Below are 19,307 nucleotides of genomic sequence, written 5' to 3'. Positions count from 1 at the left end.
TTTTCTATTTTAGTGTATTTTAATTCAGTGTATTATTTTTTGTAGTCTTGTATGTTCGCGTTTATTTGCTGTTTCATTATTTATTTTATGTACTTATGGCATTAGATTTAAAAAAAAAGAGAGTGACGCTAAGGAAGGCGAGGAGCGCACCGGGGCTCCTTCGATAGTTGTTGGGCGAGCGGGTTTCCCCGAAATCTTCCGACGTGGTGGAATTTTTCCGTCGTCCCAGCGGCGGGACAGGCTGGCGTCGAAAGTGGGGAGAACCCCTAAAAAGAAGGGGTCCAGCGTGTTTTCCTCGGCCATTCCTGTTTAGATTTCTTGAAAAAGCCCAAATGTGCGGGTTAAGGCATTATGCGCCTCAATATTTTGTAACAATGTGCGTTACCATTAAATCAGTTTTTTGTTATGTTTTAAATAAGTGTTTTGTCCATTTATTTATTTATCAGCGAGATATTTACGTGCTAGGTCCCTAAAATTTAAGTGCTAAAGTTTAAGTCGGTGTTCCGGTTCGCCGGTTTAAACCCAATTAAAATTAAGCTCTCCCAAAGCTATTCGCGCCAATAATCCGCAATATTATTGGTGCCGAAACCCGGGAAAACTCGCGATAAGTTTGTAGACTGGACAATTTGTGAAAATGGCTGCCGTTCAAAAACTTTTGGAGAAACAGCGCAAATCCGTTCGAGGCGGTGTGACGCGAATCTGCAACCTGATACAAGAAGAGCTCGGAAAGGCTACGGTTATTTCGGAGCAAAATATAAGTGATTACATAGTGCAGTTGAACGCCAAAGAGCCGAAATTAGACGAACTGGACCAGAAAATACTGCCCTTATTTACGACCGACGAGGAGCAGGACAATGAGTTGGAAGAAATTGAAGTATACATGGATAAATTAGTTCTTTGGCGAGGCAGAGCGATGAAGTGGATGAACGACCAAAGTATTCCGACGGTGTTACCAGCACCAACCGGAAACTGACCATCGGGATCTCAACATTCTGGAGGCAGTGACCAATCTACCATCGTTTCTCCACCAGCGACAACCGTTCGACTGCCGAAATTGGAAATAAAAAAATACGACGGAAGTCACGAAAAATGGCAGACATCCACGAAAATTCACAATTGTCTAAAATTGATAAGTTCAATTATTTAAAATCTTATTTGAAAGGCCGTGCCGAAATAGCTATTGAAGGGCTAACCTTAACAGAAACAAATGATGATTTAGCTATTGAAATTTTGGGGGATACTTGTGGCAGGCCGGATTTGCTAGTCAGTGCTAGACTAAATAATTTTATGATAATGGGTTCGGTATCTTCGTCTACGGACGTAACGGCCCTAAGAAATTTGTATGATACGTGCCAAATTGAGGTTAGAGGTTTAAAATCGTTGGGTCGTTTGACCGATAGCCATAGCGAGTTCCTGGCTCATCTTGTGGGAGATTTGTTGCCATTGGATCTATTACAACAGTATACTAGAGGAAGGAAAATAAGTAAACTGTGGGACATAAATGAATTGCTAACCTTCTTAAGTGGGGAGATCCAATGTCGCGAACGGGCCTTAGCTGTAAACAGAGCAAGTAGCTCGCTAGCAAAGACTACTAGTTACCAATTAGAAAAACCAAGTTTTAAGGGTAGTCAAAGTAATAAAGTTCCCCCTAGTAAGCCGTTTTCGGCAGCTACGCTTAATACTGGAGTCAATAATAATCAGAATTATCAAAAAGTTTGTGTTTTTTGCAATAGTACCGAACACACATTTTACCATTGTACAGGTGTTTCAATACCAGACAAACGAGCCATTGCTAGCCGTAAAAAATTATGTTTTCTCTGCCTGAAGGTCGGTCATTCCGCCCACTATTGCAGAGGTAGAAAACAGAGTTGTCGAAATTGTAAGCGTAAACATAACCAAGTCGTATGCGATCAAAATATTGAAAAAACCCCAGACTAAACTAATTCAGTTCCGAACGATAATTCGCCAGTGCAGAGGGACCAGGTTAAAGCCAAAATTCCGCAACCTTAAATGTTGGTTCAAATAACTCCAGCGTAATCGTTTTACAAACAGCGCGTGCAGATATTAGCGATGGGTCTGGAAAAAACGTCAGGGTAACGTGCATCCTAGACGGAGCCAGCCATCGTAGTTTTATTAAGGAGGATTTGTCCCGAAAGCTACAGTTAGATGTTGTCGGTAATGAAACTATGAATATATTTCCCTTTGAAAGCGAGGCCCCTATTCGAGCAGTGCGCAGAAAAGTCAAGGTCACGCTTAAAAATGGAAACACTGGAGAGTGAGTAGAGATTCTAGCTTTGGAAACTCCAGCTATCAACGGGGCAGTATTTTCAGTCCCCGGAGAAAATGTACAATCAGAAATGAGGAATAGAAACTTTGATTTGTCAGACTTGGTGGGTCAAAATTGCGGGAGGGGGGGAAACTACCCAATTGAAGTTTTAATTGGGGCTGATTATTTCTGGAGAGTAGCGAACGGTCAAGTTGAAAGACTTTCTCCAGATTTGATGAACATCAACGCCGTTTTGGGTTGGACCGTACAAGGCAAGTTTGAAGGAGATGAGGTGTATATAGGAGTAAACTCCATAGCAGTGATCCACATAGCCACCCAGTCGGAAGAAAAATTAGTATCCGATCAGTTGCCCGCCTTTTGGGATTTGGAGTCAATGGGGATTCACGATAGCGTAGACACGAAAACTAGCCATTTAGAAACTGTTTTCAGTGATTTTGAGAAGAATATTAGATTTGAAAAGGGGCGCTACGTGGTACCGTTAACTTGGAAGCCTAATCGCGATTTAATGGGAAATAACTTAGAAGTCGCGAAGAGGCGAACAATTAACTTGTTACGAAACTTAGAATCGAAACCCCTAGAGTTGATAAAATATGACGAGATCATACAAGAACAAATTAAATCGGGGATATTGGAAATTGTTGACGACCAAGAAAATAAGGCCAAACCCATCGGATGCTATTATTTTCCCCACAGAGGGGTCATTCGCGTAGGTAGCGAATCTACAGCCCTAAGAATTGTCTATGACGGGTCCTCTTCCGCGAGGGGCTTTCTTTCCCTGAATGATTGTTTGGAGGCGGGGCCCAATTTGCTGCCATTAGTTTTCAAAATGCTGTCGCGTTTCCGCAAACACCGAATAGCGTACACGGGCGATGTGGAAAAAGCTTTCCATCAAATTAGCATAGTAGAGCGAGATAGGGATGCCTTAAGATTTTTGTGGATTAAGGGTTTATCAGGTTCGGATAGAAACGAATTCGTGGTTTCAGATTTGCAAGGTTCCGTTCGGCTGTACGACCAGTCCATTCTTGTTGTCGGCAACTATCAAATATCACGCCAAAAAATACGTTGGGAAATTCCCTAAAGCTAGTGCGGTGTTGGATCGCGACCTCTATGTCGTAGACTTGATTTCGGGTTAAAGGGAAGTTATTGAAGTTGATCAAATGATAAGTCAAACGTCAAATATTTTAGCGGAAGCTGGGATGAAATTAAGAAAGTTCCACAGTAACTCGAGCGAAATAAGGGAGAAATGGGGGGAGAAAATTAAAGTAAAGAATAGCGAAGGAAAACTAATCAGCTCCACCAAAAATACAAAAGTTTTAGGCATATCGTGGAAAGAGACTAGTGATAATTTAAGTTTTGACGTAAGCGATATTTTGCGAAATTTAGAGAAAAAGGAGGATACTAAACGCTGGGTCTTAAAGATCGTTGCCAAAGTTTTGGAACCCATGGGTCTATTGTCACCTTTCACTATTCGGGCGAAAATTATATTACAAAGAGATGTGGAGTAGGGGGTTAAAGTGGGACTCCCCTTTACCGGACGACCTTTCCGAGAAATTTGACGCGTGGTGCGCGGAGCTTCTCACCTATCGACAATAGAAATACCTCGCTACTATTTCGCAACTGAGCCGACAAAAATAAAGCCCGAAATAGAAGTCCATTGTTTTGTTGATGCGAGTAAACGCGCCTTCGCAGCCGTTGTTTATTTAAAGGGCATATATCCGAATGGCCAGGTGACCCCCTCTAAGCTAACCTGGCTATTGTCGATGAAACGGTAGAAAAAGATCCCCTATTCGCCCTATCGAAATACAGTTCCGCCAATATGGTTTACAGGCTTACTGCTTGGGTTAGATGCTTCGTAAAAAAATGTAGAAATTCAGTTAAGAAAATTGATAGAATTAAAGGTTCATTGTCAGCGGACGAAATAAACGACGCTGAAAAACAATGGGTTAAAAATGCGCAGGAAGAAAATTATTCCGTCGAAATTAATGGCTTGAAATCTGGTATTGGAATTCCTAAAAATTCAAAAATATTGTCGTTGTCACCTTTTATTGATGAAGATGGGTTATTGCGTTTAGGCGGACGCCTAAACGCCGCGTATATTAGTTATCAGGAAAAGCACCCCTGGATATTGTCGCATCAACATAAATTAACCGAATTAATTATAGATTATAGTCATATCCGGTTGAAACATGCCGGTGTAGATGATGTTCTTGTTGAAATAAGAGAAAAATTTTGGGTGAATAAAATAAGAAGGTTAATTAAAAGAGAAGTGCAGTGCTGCCCTTAGTGTATCAGATTCAGAGCGAAGGCTCCGTTAGCGGTTATGGCCCCCCTTCCGGAGGCCCGAATTACTCCATCGCCCCCATTTTCGGTTTGCGGCATCGACTTTGCCGGTCCGTTATACGAAAGAAACGGTGAAAAATGTTATATCGCGCTCTACACCTGCGCGGTTACGCGTGCCGTACATTTGGAGCTAGTGTCAGATTTATCCACTGAGAAATTTTTGTTATCTTTTCGGAGATTTTGCGCGAGACGTGGAATTTGCAACATTGTGTATAGTGACAATGCAAAGACTTTTAAAAAAGCAGAGTCTGACCTGAATGAACTATTGAAAAATCTAAGACATCCGGAAGTTATGAATTATTTCGGGTCCCTACGAATACAGTGGCGCTACATAGCGGACAGAGCGGCTTGGTGGGGAGGGTTTAGGGAGAGGATGGTCCGTTCGGTTAAATCATGCCTCCGCAAAACCCTCGGAAAGGCTCGACTCAGTTACGAAGAGCTCGAGACCTTATTAATTGAAATTGAGGCCACTATAAATTCTCAGCCAATAAGTTACGTATACGAGGGAGCTGGAGAGCTGGCTCCCTTGAGTCCCGCTCATTTTTAATCGGGCGACGCTTAACGTCGTTGCCTTCCCGAGTGTATTCAAATAATCAAGTTGTAAACCAAACTCAACAAGAGTTAACTAAAAGGTTAAAAATCTGCTATAATATGCAATAACGTTAACCCTGAGTTACGAGCGCATCTTCTCGTTTTTCTTTATCTAAAGATTCGCAACACGTACGTACTCTTGAGGAGGCTTGGCGGCACAGAGCCCCTTCCTCACACTCACGTCCTTCTCCTCCTAGCGCCTTTTATTCTTTTGGTCAGAACTCAAACCACCAAAACTCATGGGCAGGCCCGTAGCCACCGGGGGAGGGGGGCATTCGGGGGCGATGCCCCCAACAGACTCCTGAATTTAATCAATTAACCCTCAAGAATATTACCTGCCCCTTAATCTTTGTTAGTTTGTTAAACTTCTATTCCTTGAATTATAACTTTTGGACCACTTGTATTGGTCTAAGGTTAGATCATTTTTCATAGGTAACTATTTCTTAAAGGACGACTAGCATGCATCTTGCAGCGAGCCAGCTTCCAGTGAAAGAAAGAGTAAACCGAATAACTATGTAGTAAAGTTGAAGAATGGTCTGCTTCAGAAAGCAAGGTTGTTTTGTTGAACACCAAAAACATGTTGATTTTCGTAATTAGATAACTAAAAAAAAGTGCCCCCTCACCAAAAGCTATGGCCCCCTTAACGAAATGTTTCTGGCTACGGGTCTGCTCGCAGAGTTGTGGAGGTAGTCGGGGAGGTCAATTATAAAATTACTACAGACAACGATCCGAAAGATTTTGTAGTGCATCATAATCGTTTGAAGAGGTGTTATACGCTACTTGTTACGAAACCGAATAAATCTAAAACGCCAACGACCAAGAAGAAGTAACAGAAAGACTAATTGAGAACCTATAGGAGATGATTACCTTCCTCAAATCGAAAATTTCGTTGATGAATTGGCCATGGAAGAACCAATAGGAGAAGCCTTACCACAACGTCCACGAAGAGAAAGAAAAAATAATAACAGACTGAATTTGGTGTTAATTTTGAGTAAACACGGGGACTTGCTTTATTTTAATGGGAGGAGATGTGTAAAATATTGGTTACAGGAACATCGTCAAAATTATTATTAAACGTGAGAGTAGATTTAAATTAGTTCCAGAATGTTACGCGACGCGAGATGTAAGTTTTTGGAAGTATTTTGTTAACGCGCGCGGTTGTTTTTAAAATATTTAGGCAATTGTAATTTGGATTTGAAAAGAACGGCTTGTTTAAATAGTTAGGGTTAGAGAATAAAGGTTTTACAGAGTTAACTGAGTCAACTCCCACCTAGGTTGCTTCTAATTCTTCTACGTCCCTGCCTCAACGGAACCATTCCTTTCATGTACTTCCGTCGGGGGTTACCGCACCACCTCCGCAAAGGTCGCAAGTTAATTGTTTACCTGTCACGGTATTGGTAATTTTTCCAACGATTGTCCCACACCTCTTTCGGGAAACGGCGCAACGGGCAGCTAAGAGGGAGCACGCCGGTCCGACGAGCGGGTTGAGCCCGCCAGAGGTTCCCGTATCAATGAGGCCTAAGGACTTGAAAACGTAACAATCCCGTGGGGATTAAAATTCGATTCGGCCAAGGTGATTGTGTCGCTCGGTTAGACTCTGGAGCAGATGTATCTCTTATGGGTGTGACCCAGTGGCGTAAGCTCCACGGTTCGGATAATATTATTACAAATTAACAACTTACTGGTGAAGAAGTTGAATGTATTATGTTAGGTGATGGAAAATAAACTTTTAGAAGGGGATCGGAAGGAATAACTGAAAAAAAAACAATCGTCAACTCAATGAATAAAATATAAGTCTAATTTGTAATAAATAAAGAAATTTCTCATCGGTGTTCTTAAAAAAAACAAAAATAGAAGAAGATAACGAGACCGGTATAGTATATGAAATTCCCTGTAAACATAGTAAAGGTTACGTTCGACAAACAAAGCGCAAGTTCACAAAACGAAAAGAAGAGCATATAGATAACATAAAAAAAACAAAATTTAGGAAATGGACTTGCGTATCATCTAAGTAAAAACTATACACATAAAATTAAATGGGGAAAAATCTGATATAACAACTACAGAAGTAAATTGGCTAAAAAGAAATTTCAAAGAATATGTATATATTAAGAATAAGGGTTCTTTAAATAAGGATAAAGCTCCTATCGACATGAAAAATTGGGGGGAATTTAGAATTAAAAATAAAATAAAAAATAATAAATACAAAGATTTTTCGAAAGCATCTTACCAAAATTTTGTCAGTTGTAAATTTTACCGTGGCTTGAAAAAAAAACTACGGCCGAAAGCTCACCAAAATAATTTTTAAATTCCTTTTAAAAAAAGAAAAAAATTTAGTCATGAAGTATCGTGTCTCTTCGAGTTATTTTTAATATTATACAAAACTATGACTTTTAAAACTATAAATGTCAAAGATCGGAAATTGTTTCCTACAAAATTAATTAACTTTTTTGTGATTTTATTCTCGGTAGGGACTTCTTATCAAAACATGCCATTTTTTTAGATTTTTGCGATAATACCTGTACCTTAGTAAATTATCGCGGGCTTTTTTCGCACGAAAATACCTTTAATAAACCCACTCCAATCAATATAGAACTGATAGACCAGGCTATTCAGAATACGCAGATTCCCTCTCGTAAAGCTCAAGAGCTTCGACCTGAATTTTTACGTTACCCTGAAATTTATAGTGAAAAAGAGGGACGTACAAATTTAGTATACCACCAAAAGTATATAAATGAAACAAGAAGTGTACTAGTTAGCTTAATTATTAGCCTTCCCCGTGCATTCCATGAACTTTTGGAAGCAGACGATGGTAAAAATAGAGGTCACCAATGAGAATAGAGGTTAGAAAAAGTAGTGTTCCGAGGTCAGTAAACACATATAATGGCGTCATTCAGTTTTTAATTTTTTTAATAATTTAAAAAGTCGTGTTACTTAATTTTAATCACGATTTATATTTTAAAGGTTTTTATTGTCACGGGGTTTTTTTTTAATTGAATTTAACCCGGTATTTAATTCAAAGTAATCTCTAAGCCTTGGTGGTACCGTGATAGTTGTTAGTTATCATGAAAATTACGTCATAATTAATTCTGCCATTAAGACTCGACGATTTAAAATGCCACGTAAAAACAATCCAGCACAACTTCTGTTACTTCCAAAAACCAATCTAACTTATTTATTAAACCACGATGAAGTTGTAAAAAATGCATCATCATAATTTACTAACGTTAGTCTACAGGAAATGTTGGGCCAAATTTGGGTTGGTCAACCATATTTCCCTAATAATATACATACAAATATTACTATTATTTAAATATCTTGACAAATAAATATAAATAAGAAAAAATAACCGTTACATACCTTTTTCCAAGTTCTAACATATCTCAAAGGCCTACTACAACTTTTCTAAATTCCGGAGTCTAGTAAAAAAAACATCCAATTCCATCGACCAATCGCCTTTCGTCCGAGGATTTTTTTTTGGCCCATCGCCACTACTTTTCTTATGTACCTAGTAAATTGGCCGAGGAAGTCACGTGATCGTTGTAGCCGCGTTACCGAACTATTTCCATCCGCGCGAAAGGGGGAAGACAAACGAAATTACATGGCGCACGAAAATTGTAAGTAGAACACTTCTTGTTTCATGTATATACTTCTGGTACCACGAAATACACACGGGCAATAGTGAACCAACAAAAAGTGGCCTCCAACCAAGTTAATGCTGAGAAAACTAAACTTATAGAGGACTCCGTTCCGGAAATTATACGTTGTCACATTAGTCGTGTTCACACTAGACACTTTGGAACCGTTTTAAAACGGTTTTGAAAGCTAAAATTGAACTGTATTAAAAGCCATACATTCGACAGTAAAATTTAAAATTTGTACTTTCGAAACCGTTTTAAAACGGTTCCAAAGTGTCTAGTGTTAACGCGGCTTTTATACATCCCTTCACTAGCCCATGGTCCAGTCCTGTAGTCGTAAATAAAATTCATTTTAGTATCGACTATCGCCGCTTTAATAAGCTTACAATCCTAGACCCGTATCTCCTTCGGCATATCGAGGATATGTTAAGCTGAATGAAAAAAAGGTAGACCTTCGTTCGGGGTATTGCCAAATTCATATGCATCCTAACAGCATTGCCAAAACGGTTTTTGTTACCCAAGTGAAGATCCTTGTACATATAGTGAACGAAACAGGAAGTCATGTTCACAAGTCTCGTTTCGAAGCTATAGACAAATTTCACCGTTTCACCAATCTTAAGCAATTACAACGATTATTAGGTCTGTAAAATGGTTTAGGTGTGGGAAAAGTAAGACCAAATAACTATGTTAACTCTGTAAAACCTTTATTCTCTAACCCTAACTATTTAAACAAGCCTTTCTTTTCAAATCCAAATTACAACTGACTAAAACAAACCACGTCCCCGTGTTTACTCAAAATTAACACCAAATTTAGTCTGTTATTATTTTTTGTTTATCTTCGTGGACGTTGTGGTAAGGCTTCTCATATTGGTTCTTCCATGTCCAATTCATCAAAGAAATGGTCGATTTGAGGAAGGTAATCATCTCCTATAGCTTCCCAATTAGTCTTTCTGTGTCTTCTTCTTGGTCGTTGGGAGTTTTAGATTCATTCGGTTTCGAAGCTAGTGGCGTATAACACCTCTTCAAACGATTATGATGCACTTCAAAATCTTTCGAATCGTTGTCTCTAGTAATTTTATAATTGACCTCCCCCACTCGCTCCACAATCGTGTATGGACCAATCCAGGGTTGAAGACATTTTTCATAATTCCAGGCGGACAATCGGGATTGTATAACCACACGCTGTCATAGACATTAAACAGGTTGAATTTTTTTGTAATTTTGTTCTTTCTGGTATGTTTGCTTCCTGCGAATGCTTCCAATAACTTTTTATTTATATTCCTCATTTCCTAGTCAACTTGTCTTGCATATTCTTGGGTTGAAACTAATTTTTTTTCTTCCAAATTCAAAATGGTGTCTTGTTGAAGTTTTACGTCTCTTCCCGTGGCCAATTTGTACGGGGTGAACCCAGTTGCGCTATGAACGCTGCTTCGGATTGAGGCAAATAATTATCCCAGTCATTTTGATTCTCCGGAACATACATAATGAGCTTCTCCTTGAGCGAACGATTTTGTCTTTCACTTAACTCGTCGCTTTGCGGATGATATGGCGCAGTACGACGGCAATTTATTCCCAGCTTCTCACAAAAATCTTGGATAATTCCGAAATCGAAATTTTGACCTTGGTCAGTCACGATAATCACCGAATTCCCCAGTTAGCAACGTATTGCAAAAGAGCCGATAAAATTGTTTCCGTTTTTTGGCCGGCAATACAATAGCTTCCGGCCATTTCGTGAATTAGTCAGTGATAGTAAGAATGTAACTGTTCCCGCGCTCTGTAGTTTTCAATGGTCCAATGGTATCAATCCCAATCTTTTCATAAATATTTATCAAGGGTGCGACTTCATAGTGATGTGGTGGTTTTGTTCTTACACATGGAACACATTACCTACACCAAGTTGTAACGTCTTCGGACGTAAGAGGCCACCAATACTTTTGCTGTATTGCTTTTAAGGTTTTCTCGATTCCATGGTGCCCATACGTAGGCTCATTATGGTAGTCAGCGGTAGGCTCGCCATCTAAAATAAACCCTGTTTTCTTTGCGAAGTTTTCAACTTCCACGCAATTTACTAGTGTGGCTGTGTTGCATAATAGGGTACTTCAATCGCCGTTATTTTTAATTTCTTCCTCGGGTCTCTCTTGTTTTCCAAAGTTAGGCTGACCGTATTTCTCAGCACGGTTGACGGTGATTCGTTTGCGAAGTTTTCAATTGTTACCAATTGGCTTTCAATTATCGGCAGGTTCAGCTTTCTGGAGACATTTTCCTTGATGATAGAAGATTGACTGCAGTTATCAAATATGCATCGAACTTTCTCTTATCTCGTTGGATTTTCTTGATTCCTCACGATCGCCATAGCGGTGCCTAATAGAACTTCTTTATGACAGCTGACTACCGATGAGATGACGGACGGCACAGCGGTGTTATCGGACCCACTGGCGCTGGAGTTTGCTCCATTGTTGTCGGGAATGACCGGCGGGGAGACGCCGGGAGGGCTCGTCGCGGCTTTATGGGCGTTGTTTTTTTGCAGAGCGCGGTGTTATGTCGACCTTGCCAGATCTGGCATTTTCGGAATGTGGAGGTACATGCCGATGCTCTATGTTGAGTACGGATGCAGATGTAACACCTTTCCATGCTTCTGACAAGCTTTCTTTTCTTTTTGAGGGTGTAGCTACTGGCATTTTTGGAATTTGAGGTAAACGCCGATGCTCTATGTTAAGTACGGGTGCAGATGTAGCACCTTTCCATGCTTCTGACAAGCTTTCTTTTCTCTTCGAGGGTGTAGCTACTGGCATTTTCGGAATTTGGAGGTACACGCCGATGCTCTATGTTGACTGCAATAATGACTGGACACAATGATACGCTGTTTGCAGCGGTATCTACCCCCAAAACATGTAAGCTTCTTAAACTAGTTTCAATTGAATTATAAAGTTTCCTTAGTGCAAAAATGTCTTTAGAGTCCTAGATACCTTTGTGAGTTTACGGAGTTTAGTCATTAATTGATTTATTACTAAATGAGTCTGACCGTACCTTTAATTTTGATCAGATTCTTCAAACCCTTCTAACATTTCAAACGGTTCCCCTTGCAAATATGACTATAAATATCTGAATTTTTCTACCTGTCGTAAACCTGGTCTATCGTTAATTGTTGACTTGAATTGCGACCAAAATCCTGGCCACTTTGTGAAGTCCACTTTAAACTTGCGAAGCTCAAATGTCGGTAGTTTTGACTCCATCCTGGCGACTGATTGCACTACTGTCGTGGTGGTGCTGCATTTGGTGCTAGTTAAGATACTGGCGGCTCCTAATAAGCGAAGTCTTCTTTCGGCTTTCCTTTCCGCCATTTGAATTTTATCGTCGTAGGTCCTTCCCTTGTACTCCTTTTTGATTTCATCTTCGCTATCGGGTAACAGTTCCTCAATTTGGTTGTCTAGCTCCCGGAGTTGCTCTCTTATTTTTATAACAGCAAGGAAAGTTGGTCGGCTATGTCTTCGGCATTTACGGTTTTCAGTTGCGTGTCCAACGCTGTTATATTTGCTGTAGTATTACTTCGCGCTACAGTTCCTATCGCTCTCAGCTTCGTCAATTCGGCTTCCGGATCTGAGTTTGACATTTTTCACTTTCGGAATTTCGTATCCCAATTCACCAATAAACCAACGCACGAAAGTGCGGCGGTTCGACGGTTCCCGGGTTTCGGCACCAAAATGTGGATTTCCTTCCACTATCTCGCTCGGGAATTCTGGGTAGATGGGAGAGCTGACTCTAGGCACACCATTAGCCGAAGGAAAAACTAAAGGGGCCTTATCTTTAGGCGTGTGTATAAGGTGACATTGAAAACGACTTTTGAATTAAATTTCAACATTTATTTACAATAAAACATTTCCAAATAAACTACCGATTTGGTTTCTCCGTTTGCGGAGACATTCTAAGGTCGACCATTTGGTCCAGGGTAAAGCACAAGCACTCCTCTCCGGAAAATATTGAAAGGGTTCCTTTTTCTAAGCCCAAAGACGACTACGAACATCTTCATTCACTAAATCATTACACAAATTATCTGTGTCAGATTTCTTTTTTTTCGTAATGTACGAAGTAATATAACATGCAATAGCCATTTTATCATCCGCTACAAACTGAATGTCCATGTTACCTCTGAAAGCACAGGGTTATAGTCATTAATTTGTATTTCAGCCTTTGTCCTAGCCTGCGAATAGAGCGTTTTCGACGATTTTAAGTGGTATCAACTTCATTCAGTTTACCTATACTAGTAACTTCTCTGGGAAACTTGAAACGACAATGCGATATAAACCTGTCACCAGTTTTTCCCATCTTGAAACAAGTTCGATTGCTTTTGTGCCAATGATACTAGGATACTAAATCGTGCAACGTTGGGCCTTTAGTCTTGTTTAGAAACGCACAAGTGGCATGTTTTTGGATAAAATCCATAACAACCTTATTAGGCGCTTCGCCAATTTTTGGTGCGTTTTTCATCCATAAAATAAAATGAATATGAGGAGCACCTCAACTTTGATATTCTACCCTCCAAAAACAAATTTCAACTTCCCCCAAACTGGGTTTTCGTTACTCATAATGAGTTTTTGCCAAACAGCTTGAAACCTGTTATGAAAATGTTGTGTAACGGCAACTGGGTCATTACTGCAAAGTTCACCAACTGGAATTTTACAACCTTTTTCACTTGATGGGTAAAAAGATCGCAAACGATCATGTAGCTTAAACCAATCGTATTCTGCCTGATTTAGAGTTAAAAACCATAATAAAAACACATTGTTATCACTTCACCGCATCGTTTATACCAATATTCTTGAGTGCCTCGCACATTTTGCATGTAAGCTGTCAAACCAGCTTCCAACTCTTTATCATTGCTTTCCATTTGATTAACAAACGAACTAACTGAAAGATTTTTGTTAGCACTCATACGTGACAAATTCTCGATAAAAACCTTTGATTTCACTGTCATTATGAAGATGAAAGAGGTATTGTTCATTTCTTTAGAACCTTCTATCCTTGTTTAAAATTCTTTGAAGATGAAAATCTGATTCAGACAGCTTCGAAAATGGTCTTTCGGAGTTTATTCCATAATTACCAGTTAAAAATAAGTCGGGAAAGCACATTCAATCCAGATTTTTTCCCAAATGCTCATTCTATTTTCTTCTTTTGGAAAAAATTTAAAATACCCTCCGCATTTTTTCTATTTACAGGGTGTATTGAATAGTGGTCAAATAATTATTTAAGTTCCTTTGCAGAGTTCCTGCGAAGCAAAGACTTCTCGTTAGAAGAAATTTTTATATAATCAGCTAGGCTAATACCCAAGGAACCACCTAAGTCACCAAGCGACTTTAAAAGACATTAATTCAAGTGGCCGGGTTACAATGCGTATGAGGGTGGTGGCAAGCCCTGCATTCCACGCGAACCAACAGCTCCTACACTAACTATTACCGTTACCCTAAACAAGTTTTTATGGAAGGTGAAACCGAAGAGCTTGGGGCAAAATCCCTAAAACCAGTGGGGAGAGAACTTACAAACTAAATGAAGAAGGAGTTGTTCAGAGTTTTCAAGCAGTGCCACAAACTGGGATCGAACCCGGCTCCTCTTGCTGCGAGGCGAAAGTGCTAACCACTCCGCCACCCCACCATCACAACCTTAGCGTTAGCGCTACCATAAAGCAATTCTTCAGTGAACTCGCTAATATTTATATTATTATAAAGTGGGTGAATGTTTTTTATTTTTAGTAAAGCATTCCCAAATAAATTTATATGCACCACTAATTGACAAACAGTTTTATTTTTGGTAGGCAGCCCATTCACTGTAATAAATAATTGATGATCAGTAATTAAATGTTTAGGAATCATTTCCACATTTTCAGTTAAGGCCCCGTCAGAGAAAAAAGTTACAAATTTCTCCGTTTGGGGGCTTTGAAAAGAAAAAGTGTTTCGTTTCCCAATACTTGGGTATTCTGCCGGGTTCTAAAAATCTCAAGAAACTGTACCAAACGTTTGTTTATGTGAAATTGCACTAGATAAGAAGGCAAGGCTACAGTAATTTATACGTGGATGAATTGGTCAAGCGAGAGCGTCTCAATAAACTTGTCTATAACTACCCCCCACCCACCCACCCCCCTGTGACAGGCGCGCGGTGCAACAATAGACATGCGGGGCTTTCGTCCGAGCCGATGGAGTCCGAAGGTCGCTCTAATTACTCTTTTCGCTTTTCTTGACTTAAGATATGATATAGGGGTTCAGTTTGTCTCTAGTTACGGTTAGTAAAGTTAGAAGAAACCACATATGGACTGTGCGAAGGATGATAAAATACGCGAAAAAGTAGATTAGTCCATAATTAAAAGGGATACTTTACCCCAGTGGCAATTGTCGCCTGACCGACGACGCCGATTTTCGATTGGGCCGACTGTCTGACGGTGACTATTTCGTGGCCAAAATACAGTCGGGAAACTACTCTTTTGACTGGTACTATGTCCGCCCGAATTACAGTCGGGGAAACTATTTTTACCGCAAAGAAATTTCTTTCCGACTAACAATGGGTAGGTATTACGACTCAATATTAGGATCCTTACCCGACCCTATTTCGAATCCTTACCCGACAACATTTCGGATACATGCCCGACCCCGATTAGGATCCTTACCCGACCACGTTTCGGATACCCACCCGAACCCGTTCCGGATACCCACCCGAACCCGTTTCGGATTCATACCCGACCCAGTTTCGGATTCATACCCGACCCCGTTTCGGAATCATACCCGACCCCGTTTCGGAATCATACCCGACCCCGTTTCGGAATCATACCCGACCCCGTTTCGGATTCATACCCGACCCCGTTACGGAGTCATACCCAACACGAAATCTTTGGAATATTAAGATGGCTCTAGACATATAATTCTAGTATGAACCTATAAAAACGTATTATATTAATACATCCCGAATTTAAACAGTGCAATATTTCTTAAACATATATTTATTGAGAAACAGTATAAAATTTACATAACTATATTGATCACTAAGATCGAACTAGAATTTTTTTTGACACTGTTCAGATTTCTAACATTTCTCCTAGTTTTCACTTCCATAGGAACTTACACTTTAAATTTTCAAATTAATATCTGAACGCTTTCAGAACAAGTGTAAAAGCGCTTTAGTAACAAAGAAAAGCATAATTTCACTACTTTGTTTTGAACATTTTAGAAGTTTAAAACATTAACAATCTTTTATTTTCCAGGTGTTCTTTTTTACTTGAATTTTAAGTTAAATAAAACACTTTTCAAATAGAAAAAAATAACATCAAATCCAAGATTCATGTAAAATATGAATCAAAGTCTAAGCCTTTTTAGTTAGATTTAGCAAAATATTACAGAAAATAAAAACACCAGGAGTATTTTTATATTTCGATTAAATGAATAACGAAACTCGCCCAACTAGTATAATTCTAACTCCTTAGAGCCTAGCTTACTAAAATCGTGCATGCCTTAAATCGGACGGATGAAACCTAAAAGAAGAAAAGTTTAGAAAACTTCTATAAATTCTTATAAGTGGCTAATTTAGCAACAGGTCGAAAAAACCATAAAATTAATCTGTCTTTAATAACTCAATAAGATGGACAGTTGGGAATATATCCACAACAAGAAAAAAAAGTCTTCTTGCGATGTGACTATTTCTCCCACACCTGAACGCGGAATATTCGGTCCGTCACTACGTCGCTGAAATAGACTTTAAACAATCGTCTAAGCAATTCGATACCGAAACCAAGGAGGATAGAAACTTAGAAAGGGAGACGAAGTAGGAGGCATGAACGCGCCAGTATCCTTGTAAAACGTTTAGCGCGCGCTCGGCGGGAAAAATTTGGAAAAATGGCGGCAGCACGTAGCGCAAGGTTGGTAAAATTTAATCTAGAAGAGGTTGCCTCGAAAAGGTGGTTTTGGTTTACGCGTCTTCTGATTCTCGGTCTGTTACTCAGCCTTCTACATCACTGCTTCGGAAAATGCTAGCCTTCTCAAAGTTACAGGTGACATCACCTGGTTCGGCCAATATTCATTTTTTCGTACATGAGACCCCCTTGGCGTAGCGGCCGTCATCTTGCCGCCTTAACACATCTTACAAGGATGCTGGCGCGTTCATTCCACCTACTTCGCCTCCCTTACTATCCTCGTTAACCAAAACTAGACTAGGTGGCAGGGTGGGAAATAAGGATTTTTTTGAAAGTGGACATGTTACCAGTGACTCCCCTGGCTTAGAATAAATAAACTGGACCTTGACCAACAGGGTCGCGGTCGAGAAACGGTTTGAAATAATTATTAGATTGCCTCAAAAATTCGTCTGGTGCGGACGTCACCCAGATGAGATCTCATTGATTTTTAATAGGATATCATCTCAGTGACGTCACGATTTTCGTTAGCAACGAAGTAGCCAGCCTTAGCCCTAAGAAACCACAGCGTATCGACGCAACCTTTTATTACTAAAATTTACTAAACTTGGACCAGTGAACGCCGTCTGCTACATTAGAATATCGTGTTTAACTTTTAACCGTTTTCAATATGGTGAATTCAAATTGAAGTGTACAAACTTATAATTTAGTATTTTACAAATTACTAAACAAAAAAATAAAACAACTCGAATTAACTAACCCCCCTCCGATTTAATTAATAAACTGCTCCGAGCAATTTTTAAACTGGCCATTTGCCCACTGCCACCGCCTTATTTCCCACGCTGCTAGGTGGAGCAGCGACGCTGTAGTTATAGCGTCTGCTAAGGGGGTACATTGCGTATCAATCGTCTGTTAAGCGTATGCTTAAGCATAACTATAGTGATTGTTATGAAATAATTATTTCATATTTCGGTCAGTAGACGGCTACAATTCGTAGAATTTACTCTACGCACGGGGAAGAAGAAAAATAAACATGGTAGACATTTAAGAATAGAGAGAGGCACTTTGTTAATCTCTCGGCCAGCCTTTAGCTAACTCAATTAAAAATAAGATGTTCTCGACCAAAGTCGACCGACTGTCGGCTGTATAAACCTAATTGAGGTTATTAGAGACCTTTAATGCAACGGTCGGCCGACTGTCGGTAAACAGGCAGGAAACAAGTATATCACCAACAGTTATTTGAACAGTTGGCCAATTGTAATTTTTACCTAATGTAACGGTCGGCCGACTGTCGGTAATCAGGCCCAAAACAAGTATACCACCGACAGTTGTTTGAACAGTCGGCCAATTTTAATTTTTACCGTCTACAAAGAGACATTTAATGCAACAGTCAGCCGAATGTTGGTAATCAGGCCCGAAACAAGTATAGCGCCGACAGTTATTTGAACAGTCGGCCAATTGTAATTTTTACCATCTACAAAGAGACCTTTAATGCAACGGTCGGCCGACTGTCGGTAATCAGGCCGAAACAAGTATACCACCGACAGTTATTTATTTGAACAGTCAGCTAATTGTAATATTTACCATCTACAAACTTTGGATTCTTACCCGACACATGGACACTTAACCAACTGTATTTCGGCGCCTATGTGCTACTGGGGTAGCTAAACCCTTAACAAATTTGAAAAAATTAAAAAACTAACTAATGACACGTACCAATAGGTCTTCGAGCAAACAAGAAGACGCGAATCTCGGATCAAATAGATCTTAGAGTAATAAACTACATAAAAGCTAAATAAAATAGCCAGAAATTCCAACGGTAGACCGGTTTCGTTCTATTTACGGTCTAGTTACGTTCCCCTGTCTCATGCCAAAACCTAGTAAATGCCAAATTTTTTTAAATTTTCATTTTCAGGGAATTCTCGTGTAAATGCCATTTGTAACCATCTGTGGAAAATACAAACATCAAAATAGTATTCGATGATATATAAAACTAATTACCACCAACAACACCACTAAATTAAAAAAATGGCGCTTACAAGGTTTCGCCATGATACAAACGAGCGTATTCAGGACATATCCTCTTATAGGCGACATCAGCATTCAAACTATTTCAGACATTTGGTCTTTGGCGTTTTACAAGAATTATTTAATTTCAAAAAGGCACTCGCGAGACAGTAATTATCATCAGAAACCACTATATGTTTTCGCCGGCGTACACGGCTTCACTAATTAGCGTCATATTAAAAAAAATATATAAATTCTATTTACGCGTTACATAACTCTTACCTCAAGGCAGTCGACTTTTTAATGCTCGAGGTCGTAGCTCAGTGTAACTTTTATCAATTATCTTAATTTCATTTAATTCGGTTCTCACTCATTTTCTATTTTATGCCTTTTCAGATTGCGCATTATGTATGTATGACGGATCTTTACATAGTTTTACTTTTGGAATTTGGGGTTCAATGATTTCGGGTAAAACGCAATCAATGAAAAAGATCCGAGTCTTGGGGCCATCGTATTTCCCAAAATTCTTTGTCGCGTTCTAAAGTTTATATGAGTAAAG

General features: G+C 39.5%; 2 protein-coding genes across 2 annotated transcripts; both read left to right on the top strand.

Annotated features, from left to right (window-relative positions):
- Positions 1–1,089: 1,089 nt before the first annotated feature.
- LOC149930862 (uncharacterized) lies at positions 1,090–1,938 on the top strand. The gene has a single exon (XM_090157957.1). The coding sequence runs from the start codon at positions 1,090–1,092 to the stop codon at positions 1,936–1,938; it is 849 nt and encodes a 282-aa protein (XP_090014083.1).
- A 419-nt stretch (positions 1,939–2,357) lies between these two features.
- Positions 2,358–3,365, top strand: LOC149930861 (uncharacterized). The gene has a single exon (XM_090157956.1). It carries the CDS (start codon positions 2,358–2,360, stop codon positions 3,363–3,365), a length of 1,008 nt encoding a protein of 335 aa, XP_090014082.1.
- The last annotated feature ends 15,942 nt before the right edge of the window (positions 3,366–19,307 follow it).

This window comes from Leiobunum rupestre, chromosome 9, assembly GCF_980474605.1.
Source record: "Leiobunum rupestre chromosome 9, qqLeiRupe1.1.hap1, whole genome shotgun sequence".
NCBI classification, from domain to species: domain Eukaryota; kingdom Metazoa; phylum Arthropoda; class Arachnida; order Opiliones; family Sclerosomatidae; genus Leiobunum; species Leiobunum rupestre.
The sequence above is the reverse complement of the archived record's forward strand: the minus strand, read 5'-3'. Positions and strand labels throughout refer to the sequence as shown.